The 12,633-nt window shown below is 26.9% G+C and overlaps 1 protein-coding gene across 1 annotated transcript in view; it reads right to left on the reverse strand.

The window, feature by feature from the left end:
• Positions 1-12,633, reverse strand: part of LOC100211357 (WASH complex subunit 2A) — a 105,879-nt gene that overhangs the window by 19,105 nt on the left and 74,141 nt on the right. Inside the window, exons 21-26 of the mRNA XM_065788550.1 lie at positions 9,362-9,483; positions 8,960-9,181; positions 7,399-7,726; positions 5,586-5,800; positions 5,379-5,504; positions 1,743-2,285 (exon numbers count right to left, since the gene is read on the reverse strand). Coding sequence (XP_065644622.1) covers positions 1,743-2,285; positions 5,379-5,504; positions 5,586-5,800; positions 7,399-7,726; positions 8,960-9,181; positions 9,362-9,483 — 1,556 coding nt within the window. The remainder of the gene's footprint in view (positions 1-1,742; positions 2,286-5,378; positions 5,505-5,585; positions 5,801-7,398; positions 7,727-8,959; positions 9,182-9,361; positions 9,484-12,633) is intronic.

Raw genomic sequence — 12,633 nt, forward strand, 5'->3', positions numbered from 1 at the left:
CTTATCTAATTTAAAAAAACAGTTATTTTTTAGAATTTTCACTAAATATTTTGAGAATTTTCACAAAAATATTGAAAATTTTCACAAAATACCTCAAAAAAAATTTTGTTTTGCAGAGAAAACCTGCCAGTTGTTAAATTTCACTATTAACTTATAAATCTCATTTTGGGATACACGTGTAATTAATTTTAACATAATACGAGTATAAAAATACAACAAATGTAAAATTGCATTTATAAAAATTTATTTTAAACAAATAAATTTTTCTAATAAAATAAATTTTGACTAGCCGATATTTCAGTATCGGTTTTGGTAAAATATTTGCCGAAATTTCGGTTTCGGCACCAAATTTGAGTACTCAAAATTTTGCTTTATTTCGGTTTCGGCATTTTTTCTGTTTTGGTCGATCACTAACTATTATATTATTTATTAAGTTCTTAACCACCTGTACCAATAGAAATGTTGCAGATTTTTTCACCGTTAAAGTTTGCTTAAGTGTTAAATTGACAAAGCATTTTTAATTACCACAAATTTAATTATCATTTTAATTGCATTAACACTATTAGCGTAATTAAAATAATTTGCAAAATTATTTTATTTGCAAAATTGCAACAGAATCGAAATCTGCAAAGAATCAGAATTGCAACAAAGAATCGCAATTGGAATCAGAATTAGCCCATCTCTAAGTTAAAATAATGCGGAAGTACATTAAGTTTTGATGTTTTTAAAAAAACCGGAACAATAATGACCAGAAAGTTTTTTCAATTAACAGTGTTTTTGTTTTGCTACATTTACTGATAAATAGGTAAAACATGTGAGGATATGAGCTACATCGATTATCTAATAGCCTGCTGCTACAGGGGAGTGCCACTACATCAACTAAGGGTTTGGTTTAGGTAAAAAATTTATCATTAAAAAAAAAAACTTTATTCAAGTTTTTAAACTTTTTCTGGTCTGGTTTTTCTAACATTCCATTTAAAACTACAGTTTACGGAAGAAACTTTTCAATTACCATGCAGGACTATTTAGATACACATATGTATATATATATATATATACAAATATATGTGTATATATACAACCCTCAGAAATAGAAAAAATAATGCACAAAATTTTGAAACAAAGTTTGACAAATCAACAAATTTGCAAACATTTAGCATAAAATTGACATTAAACTAGAACTGAGCTTGCCAAGTTTTAGTTAAATGTCAATGGTTTCCAAAAATTTTTTTAAATGAAACTTTTTCTGCTTTTTTCTGCTGTTTTTATTTTGAAATAATTTTTAAAAAACTGTTTTGTTTAAAAATTAAATGTTCTTTAATTTTGTTTAGAAATTAAAACGATCTTTATTCCAATTTTATTTTATTTGTTTTGTGTACAATTTAATTAAAAGGTTTGTATTGAGAATTTAAATAGAACGTTTGTTTTAATTACTTTATTTTGACTTTAAGTAAAACTCTTGTTTTACCTTTTTAATTTATTTGAAATGGAAAATAAAATTGAGTTTTAAAATTCTGAGGTCTGCATTATTTTACCGACCACAGACAGTGACAGGTTGGCATTCAGCTGAATGCCAACCCTCATTCCGAGGGCTGTGTGTGTGCATATATATATATATATATATATATATATATATATATATATATATATATATATATATCCTTTAATCTGTAAAAGTTTAAAATGCTAATTTAAATGTACTTTAATTTGTTGTTCAATGCTTGAATAATAAAAAATCTTACCTTTTTTTCTTTACTTTTTTTGAGGGAATTTTTTGATGAAAAATTAAACACATCACTTTCTGAAGCAAAAATGTCATCTACACTTTTTTCTTTTTTTTCTGTAAAGTTAACATTATTAGATCCTTCATTAAACATATTAGCAGAAGTCAATGTGTCTATAGACACTAAACTTGATAGTTTGTTTTCCTGCTGAGATGATTCAAATAAATTAGGACCAAGTTCATTTTTTAATGTTCCTGCATCAGAAAATATATTTTCTTTAAACTCATCATCTTTAGAATATATTGAAGAAAAAATATCATTTTCAAGTAAATTGTTTTTTGAGACATTTTGTTGACTACTCATGGTAGACTCATGATAAGGTAATACTGTAAGGGGTTCATTATTGTGAGGAGGATTCAAAAAGTCATCTTGACAATATGAAGAGCTTTCAGAAATATTATTCACAAATGTTTTTTCATCATTAAAGAAGTCTTCCTTATCCAAATTATGTTGGGATTTCCTAGTGGGAGGTCTGCGGCTTCCAATTCCCCGTACTCTAGTCTAAAGTAAAAAAAGACTTTAAAATAAAATACTTCTATTTAATTTAAATTTTTGAACTCTTTTTCTGTTAACAAATATTATATAAAAAAGAAATTTAAAAAACACACCAAATTAATAAAAGTTAATGTTAATTTAGATTTTTCTTTTTATTTTATCAATTTCTTTAAAAACAAAAAACAAAAAACAAAAAAATAGTTTGAAAAAATGAAAAATATTTAAATAAATAATTAAAGTGTTTCTATTTTAGTGTATTACTTTTAGTGTTATTACTTTATCGGTAAGCATACTTATTTCAAAAAAAACTTATTGAAAAAAGGAATAGTTTGGAAAAGAAACTTATTGAAAATTTCAGCACTTGTTTCAAAACCGCAACAAAAGTAATAATTTCAAAAAATATATGTTTCAAATGGGGTTTTGAGATTTTTTCGAAAAGCTGCTTAAAGAAAAATGCAAAAAAACATAAAAAAGAGAATAATTTCAAAAAGACAGCTAAGAAGAATGTATACATTGCTTTGCTTTGAAAACCAATTTAAAAAAATCAAAGATTTTTTTTTTGCGATTTTAAAACAAGTACTGCTACCCTTACTTTAGTAATAGTATTTTAATTTTTTTCAAATGTAATTTTTTTTAAACTATATTTATATGTACTTTATTTTAATAATTTAAATTATATTAAAAATAAATATAGAGCAAATTTTATTATGGTTGATTGTCACTGTCAAAGTTGATTATCTCTGTCAGGACAAAGACATCTGATGATTACAAAGATAACTGGTGATTATAGAGATAATGATAATTACAGAAACATGATTTAAAAAATCTGATGAATTTAGAGTAATTTCCTGGTTTATTTTTTTAAATTTAACAGAAATGATCACATTTCCTTTAAATTGGTCAAGTAATTTATTTATTATTTTTTGTAAATTTAAAGCATAATTACCAAAAATTCTAAATATTTTTTTACTGAAACACTTGTTTTTTTGTCCAAAATCTTTTACAGGCATAGCTCAAAAACATGAGCCTTAATAAATTAGAACATCACACACATTAACAACAACTGCACCACTACCACTTATATTATATGAGACAACCACCACACCGCTACCTTTTATAGTTAATAACTTAACACCACTATATTTAATGTCAGATATGTCCAGACAACTGTTAATAACATTCATTCAGTACATCAATTCAACAGGTGGCATCAATTTAGGGAAATCCTGTATAAGACCAAGAGTTAACATTCCAAAAACCTAAAACATGATACACTGTTTGACTGTAATGAACATACAGATTTCAAGCTCACAAATTCTTACACAACTGCCTACGAGTTTGAATGTTAGTGCATACGTAGTTTGAAGATGTCAACATATCACACAAAGCCAATGTTTGCCAGTCACCAAACTCAAGATTGAAGCCCTGCTATGTTGCACTTTCTGTTAAGCAATGTCCAGCAATTATGATTTGGGGTGCAATCACCGCAATTACACTTTTTACAACAAGGTGAGACAACTCTATGAAATTTTAAGAAATTTTAAGAAGTATGATGTGTCTTAGATATGACTCCAAGAAAATGAGAATAATGTTCTTGTCTTATGGCTAGGCAATTTATCTGATTAAAACCCCATCAAAAACTGTTGGGTAAAATAAAAAGCAGAAACTTGCAAACAGAACTCAACCTCACTAGCAGATCTGAGTCAAGTCATAATAAAAGTGTGTTGTCATAAAACAATACCAGATAATTGAAATCTTTTTTTGTCATAAGTGTATAAAAAAGCATTTACATGATAAAACTTAAACTGTAAAAAGAGCTCTACATGCTAAAACTAAATCATCTACATTGTAAAATATTACATATTACATCTAAATAGATATATTGCACAATAAAGTGTAGAAATAACTTCAAAATATAACTATATCATATTTAACTATAAAAAGGGCTCTACATGATAAAACTAAACCATCTACATATTAAAATATTACATAATACATCTAATTAGATGCATTATGTGATAGAGGATAGAAATAACTTCAAAATAAAAACAATTTATAATTTAATTAATAGCACATTAAACAAGTATTCTTAAATTTGCTATTTTTTTAGTTTTCTTTTTTTTTTTTTGTTTGTTTATTAAAGTCATAGTTACTGTCACTAGTAATAAGTGTTTAACTCTTCCCTCAATAAAATGATAATAGTCTGTATTAGTGATAAGTGTTCAACTCTTCCCTAAATAAACGTAATAATAATAGTCTGTATTGAAATCCATCTTTTTATCATTAGTGATTTCTTTTCAAGTTAAACCATATATCATATCTCATGTAAAATCAATGATTTTATATATTTTAGTTGCAAAAATGTTTTAAAACTCTCAAGTTTGATAGAACACGCTGTATCCTAAATTTTGATCTTTATTATAACTTCTGATTTGAAACTATCAGAGCTAAAGTCAATTTGGAGCCAGATGTGCAAAATCAATTAAAACTCCCAACCTTATGGAAATGGAGTTGAAGTTCTGTAATATCTCAACCACATTTTCCTTGCCATGCTTTTACAAACTTTTCTTTTCCATTTTTTTTACTGTTTGAACATTTGATAGCAATGAAATCAGTCCAATAACATCAATGATAACAACAGCACAACAGCAAATCAAAATTACTGATTTTTGATGAGTACTGACTGTCTTGTTTTTGTTCTTAAATCAAAAAATTTTTTGATTTGAAATTGGGATCTATTCAAACTCATAATACCATCATTCTGAGTTAGATAGGTGCATAAATGAAGAAAATGTTTCAGAAGAAAAACTTTGTTTAATGTATATTATTTTTTTACTACAATATTTTTTTATTTTCTCAAAGACATCTTTTAAAAAGATAATAATTTTTTTTTTAGCAACTTATATATTAAACACATTTTCAATCTTTTTAGTACTATGAGTTTATTTTCTATTTTTAATATTCTATTATTATTACAAAAATTTGAAAGTAATTTAGGTCTCTATAGTAGTACTATTATTTTTTTGCTTAACAGTTATTATTTAAACAGAATCAAACAACAAAATATTATAATTAATAAATATATATATATATACAAACTTTGACTATATTATCAAGGGTTTTAGCTTTCGGTGGCTCGTCAAATGTTGGAGATTCTGTTACAGAAGATTTCCTATTATAAACTTGTCCAGGTATCATTTTAGTTGGATTCAAATTAAGCAATCCCTGTAATAAATGAATTAACTTATATAAGAAGCTTAGAGTATAATTGAACTTTATAAAACTTTTAAACTTTAATAATCTAACCTGTAACTTTCCGATTCCGCTTTCTGATTTATTGAACAAATTATTTGATACTTTAGAATCAACTGAGGAAATTGGAGACACAAAAGAATCAACAGAGTCAAAATTTTCATTTGATTTTTCAAAAAGATTGTTTTGATCAAATTTTAAATCAGGAAATGATTTTTTTGTATCTTTTTGATCATTAAAAATGTCAGTAGAACCATCTTTTACATCATCTAAAAGTATAACTAATTACATAAAAAACTAAAAACAATATAAATAAGAATATTGTCATGAAGTTTAGAGAAATAAAATGATTTTAAGCAGGTATTGTAAAGGAAAAGAGAAAGTAAATAAAAGGTTACTGACAAGATAAGAAATTAAAAAATGGAATTATAGATGGTTATAAAAAATTATCTTAATAACAGAAATAAGTAAAATTTATCAGACAATCTTGTAAAATCAGTAAAATACTTTTAAAAAAAGTTCAGAAAAAAAGTCTGATGAAGAATTTATTAAATCAGTATAACAATATCAACAAAAAAATTCTTATCTTACAGAAAAAGTCTGATGAAGAATTTATTAAATCAGTATAACAATATCAACAAAAAAATCTTAAAGAAAAAATAACTAGAATTGAAACGATCATTAACCATAAAAAAAGTTAAATAAAAGAATTTAAAAACTAATCAAGAAAACAAACATGATTAAGAAGCAACTATAGTAGATTTAATCAAAAACACAAACATGATGGAATAGCCAACAACAAGAGCAATAGACTTTAATTCCTTACATCCATCAGCACCGATTGCACAATAAAATCTCTTCAAACAAACATGATTAGAGTGTTAAACATGATTCTTGTTTAGAGTAGTTATTATAATAATAAAATAAAAAAAATACAAAGTTCTTTGCAAACAATTTTGCTCTATCTTTGGAAAAACTTAAAAAATTTAAAAAAGACATTACAATGGCTAAAAGACTTTATCAAATCTTCAAGATTATAAAAGTTTAGCTCTTAAATACTTTCTGAAAATTATAGAGAGCCTTAGAGATGACATGATTATAACAAATGATGAGATTTCTCTAACAAGAAACTTAGTCATTATATAATTATATAGCTAAATGTTTATTTTTTTAAGTTTAATGTCCATTGTTAAACACCTGTATAGTTTAAATGAGTTTCTATAATGCTATTTTTTATTGAAATTAAGAAACAGTTCCATTATGAAAATTTTTTACAATGCCTTTCCTAGTGTTCTACCGGTTTTAAAGGATGTTTTTATTGTGATACATAGAGAATTACTACCTGCTATTTATTATAAAAAGAAAAAATTCAAAGAGAAGTGAAAAATAAATAATGGAGAATAAAATGTAAGCAAAGCAGAAAGGTACTTAAAATAAATTATCATTAATTAGAATATTTGATTATATATGCTTATTATATTCTCTTAAGATGTATTATTTAGATGTTCACTTTACTTTAGATATTTAACTGTAGATTTAATTTAGTTCAATATAATATTATGTAAATTTGACTGTAGATATAATTTAGTTCAATATAATATTATGTAAATTTAACTGTAGATATAATTTAGTTCAATATAATATTATGTAAATTTAACTGTAGATATAATTTAGTTCAATATAATATTATGTAAATTTAACTGTAGATATAATTTAGTTAAATATTATATAAATTTAATAGTTACTAACAATTAAAATTACAATAAAAAACAAAAATAAAAAACAAGATGAATGTAATACACAAAATGAAATAAAAATCCAAAAATAAAAAATATAAATAGCAACTTAAGTCAAAAATAAAACTCACCATTTAGTGTTTCTGCTAAAGGATCTTTTGCAAGGTTTGGAAACATATCAATTTTTTTCGAATCAGTTGGTATGACAGAAGCAGTTTTCATTTTTGAAAACAAATCATCTTCGATATCATCAAACAAGTTAGTTGATTTACTTGATTCTACTTTTTTTTGTACTGGAGCACTAACTGTTAAATTTTCTTTTTTCGTTGTAGTTTCAAATGACTTTTTGACTTTGTCAGCTTTGAGAGCAGATTTTGATTTTGTAGAAAAGATATCTTCATCTTCATCACTGGAAAAGTCAAATACACTCGCCTTTTTACTTGTTTTCTGAGAATTAAGCTAAAAATTTAAAGTTATTTTTTAGATTAGAAGAATAATTAACTATATTTTTATTATAATTTTATTTTTATTTTAGGTGCCCCAAAAAGACCTTATTGTCTTATCACAGAGCAGCACGGATGAGCATTTAATAGGAAGTTCACGCCTCCATCCTAACTGATGTCGCAAAACTTGCTAAGAGGTGGGGTTTGAACCACGGATCCTTTGTTTATGAGGCAAGTGGGCTACCACTGCGCCACGGCTGCTTTAGAATAATTAATCATATCTTAATTATAGTACTAAAAAGATACTAATGGTTTTAAGTATAACAGTTTTAAAAAAACAGTATATATATATGGGCCTCAGCAGGAATATATATGAGTCTGAGAGCGAAGAAAAGCTCTCTCTTGAAACAAACATGGCGAGCCGTGCGAGTTGTCCTCTAAACACCTTCTTAGAAGAGCTTTGGTGTTTAGCACGAGCTATCTGTTTATTCATTTAAGAAAATGCTTATTAAATACAAAATTTGGTTTTATACCTGTTACAAACATATGGTTGTATCGTTAATGTTACAAGAATATATACATAACCAGCATCATTTAATGCGGCATGAAAAAATCTTTAGACAAGCGCTGTTTTCACACTAGTGACCCATATATTTATAAACAACATTCTTATTTGATAAAAATTTGTCAAAGATGTATAAATTTTTACTGCTTACAAAAAAATTTATATTTTCTTATTGTAATAGAATGCAGGTATTTTAAGAACTATTACAACAATTACAAAATCCATAATAAAAGTGAATAATATATTAAAGCAATTAATATATAAAATATATAATTCATTACATAAAATAAAAATTATTATGCAGTAATATAGAGTGTAATAGTTTAATATTTTACCAGTTAAATAATTTTATATTTTATCAATATAATTTAGAGTTTAATAATCTTATATTTATCAATTAGTTCTATATAACTGTCCAATCAATGTATGTAGCGCTGCAGTGGAGTAGAAGAAAAAAAATATATAAAGAGGACCCCACATTCCCAGAAAATTTGTGTTTGTGTGCATGTGTGTATATATACATACTTACATTATATATAAATACTTTTTTTTATAAACAATATTTATATATTTTTTTCATACAAACTAAATGTCTAAAATATTGTACATATAACATTAATTAGACAAAAATAAATATCAAATTATATATACAATACAAAAATGCACTCAAATAACAAATCTTACTGGCTTAGTTTTAATTTTTTTTTCAACTTCTTTACCAGGTGCAGATTCAACTACCTTTGATATATTTTTTATTTGTTTTGGCTTAGAACTTGAGAAAAGATCGTCTTCACTATCAGAACCAAATGGAGTAATAGTTTTCTTTGCTGCTGCTATTACTGTTGATGGTGGTTGTATAGCAGTAGATGGTGGTTGTATGGCAGTAGCTTTCGATGTATCCAATAACTATTAACCAAAAATTATTTTAACTTAAAAAAAAATAAAAAATAAAAAATATCCACATCCAACTGTTCATTTATCCTCCAACAAAATGACTCTTTTTAAATTTAAACACTCATGGTAAACGCCAATGAAAAACACCAATAATAAATACAGTATGCATACGAAAAAATGATACAGTATTACCTTATTAACAGCATTATCATCACAATTATTATCAGGCTTTATAATGTCATTTTTTGAAGGTTTTATCTCTGCCTGAGGCAAAAAAAGAACATCATTATCATCCACATGGGGCTCAATAGAACCTAAAATAAAATATAAACTAAATAATACATAAATTATGATATAATATGTAAAAATGATATATTATAAAAATTTATTGTTAGCTAATAAATTGTCAGCTACAAATGCATATATATATATATATATATATATATATATATATATATATATATATATATATATATATATATATATATATATATATATAAATAAATTAGTAAAAACACTTATCAAATTTTTTTCTTCAACAGCATGTTTCTCCATCAGTAGGTTCATCAGGAAGCTTTATTCTTCCTGATGAACCTACTGATGAAGAAACATGCTGCTGAAGAAAAAATTAGATAAGTGTTTTTACTAATTTATTATTGCTCTGTTCTTTAAGAACATTGAGCACTCTATTTGTAAAATACACTGACATAATTTATATATACATATATATATATATATATATATATATATATATATATATATATATATATATATATATATATATATATATATATATATATATATATATATATATATCAACAATTCCAGGTTGAGCCTCACTCTTCTCCATGGTTTTCCTCATATTGTGCTGCTGCAATTTTCAATCGAAACCGTTACTTCCATATCTATCAGCAAAATAATTCTCCAGAAAACAGACGCCTGTTTATTACTGCTAGAAAACATTGTAAAAAGGTTTTGTCTGGCACCAGGGCCCGCTATTCTCAGGTTATGAGATCTTGTATTTTGTCATAAGAAATGGGCCCTTGTGACTTCTGGAGAGTCTTTTTCATCAATATCATCTCTTGATTCTACTAGTTGCGCTCTACCTGATATAGCTGTTAAATAGATTGATCCATCACTTGACATTCGTACCACTCCAGCTTTTGTATCTAAAGTGATTTCCTGCTTAGACTCTTCTACAGCTTGCGGTCTGGACAACATACCTGTTATAGTCTTGCAGAAGTGTTCTCCAGTGCTGTCACCTATACTTTCAAAACTATTTAATAAATGCTTATCAGAGTCATCTTTTTCCAGCCTGCTGAAAAGTGGCATCTGTTATCCCTATTTTCAAAAATTCTGGAGAGCAATCTAATTCGTCTAACTACCATCCCATTAGTGTTCTTCCTATCATAAGCAAGGTTTTTGAATCTTTAACTAACAAACATCTTGAATCTAATAACTTTCTTTCTGATCATCAATATGAATTTCAATCTTCTCATTCTACAGCTGATTTGCTAACAGTAATAACCAATAGGTTTTATCGTGCATTAGATAAATGTGGAGATGTTAAGGCCATCATTTTGACATTTCTAAAGCTTTTGATAAAGTATGGCATGCTGGTCTTCTCCATAAACTTTCTTCTTATGGTGTATCTAGTAACATCTTTAAGATTATTGAATCAATCCTTTCCAATCTATAAAAGTTGTCTTCAATGGACAGCACTCTTTGGCATATCCTGTAACTTCAGGGGTTTCTCAAGGTTTATTCCTTGCCCCTATACTCTTTTTAATTTACATTAACAATCTTCCAGATATTCTCACATCTAAGGTGGTATTGTTTGCTGATGATTCTACCATTTATTCATATCGTGATAAGAAGCCAACACTCTCTGATTGCTTGGAGGAGGCATTTGAGCTTGAAAAGGATCTCACTTCTGCTACAGCATGGGGTTCACAGTGGCTGGTGAACTTTAATTCAGATAAAACTCAATTTTTTTAGCCAACCTTTATTGCAACAATTTAGATCTTCCTATATTTATAAATGGTAATGTTCTTGATGAGCCATCCACTCTTTATCTTCTAGGATTAACTCTTACTTCCGATCTTTCATGGAAACCATATATCAAATCTGTTGCAAAATTAGCATCTGCTAAGGTTGCATCTCTTTATTGAGCTCGACGCTTTCTTATTCCGGATTTTATTCTTTATCTCTATAAATCTCAAATCCAGCCTTGTATGGAATACTGTTGCCGTATCTGGGGCAGATTTTCTAATGATGCCCTTTTTCTTTTAGACAAGATGCAAAAACGCATTGTAAACATAGTTGGACCTGCTCTTGCAGCCAACCTCCAACTATTATCACATTGTCATAATGTTGCTTCTCTTTCTCTTTTCTACAAATACTATAACGGGCACTGCTCTAAAGAGCTAGCGCCTGTTGTGCCATTTACAAAAATTCATTCATGTGTTACTTATCATTCAATTAAGTCTCCTTTTTCTGTGACTGTTCCTAAGTGCTCCAAAAACTCTTATTCCTCTAGTTTTTTTCCCTTGAACATCAGTTCTTTGGAATAACCTCCAGTAACTTCCAACTCTAATAGTGGATGCTTACAGCCTTGTTGGAAGCAAAGATGTTAAATAAAAATAAAAGATAAAACATACATATATTATTTTAATCCGCCTCTCCAAGGCCATGAAGCCCACTACAGTAGAGAAGACTACTTTAGTTGTGGTTACAACCCTCTCTCAACTCTATAACTCCTAAACACAATTCTTGATGAACAAGGCCGCTGTGCAGAAAAATTTGAGTGCAGTATAACCAGGGGCGTGGTGGGGATTGAACTCGGAACTTCTCGCTTATGAGGCGAGCACTTTACCACTAAACCACTACCACATATAAATATATATATAAAAGTAATATAGCATGTTTAGCTAAGCAGTACGACATCTTACTGAAACAGGGAGCTGCCCTATTTTAGCATAACATCATACTGCTTAACACTAATTTTAGCATAACATCATACTGCTTAACACTAATTTTAGCATAACATCATACTGCTTGTTCTTGTTATTGATTCTAATTTAATTATTAAATGAAATCAATTCTCAACAATTGGCTCACAGAAAAATGCTATGTTTTACTTATGAAGATATATTTCAAAAACTTCAAAATGGTCAGATCTTAAAAAATGGTCAGATCATATAAAATGGTCAGATCTTAAAATGCTTTTTCAATTAGAAAAAGATGCTATAAGATGTAAAGTTGTTTAATCTCAATAAAACTGATATTTTTACTTATATAATTGAACATCAAATTATGTCAACTTGTTTAAGAATATTAAGTGAGACTGTAGTTATTTTAAAAACTCATCCACCCATAAAAAATGTTGACCACACCATAGTTTTTTTAATCTAATTTTAGTAAATATTTTAGAATTGATAATATTAAAGGACTTTACAAAGACA

Source organism: Hydra vulgaris, chromosome 01 (genome assembly GCF_038396675.1).
Source record: "Hydra vulgaris chromosome 01, alternate assembly HydraT2T_AEP".
Classification (NCBI taxonomy): domain Eukaryota; kingdom Metazoa; phylum Cnidaria; class Hydrozoa; order Anthoathecata; family Hydridae; genus Hydra; species Hydra vulgaris.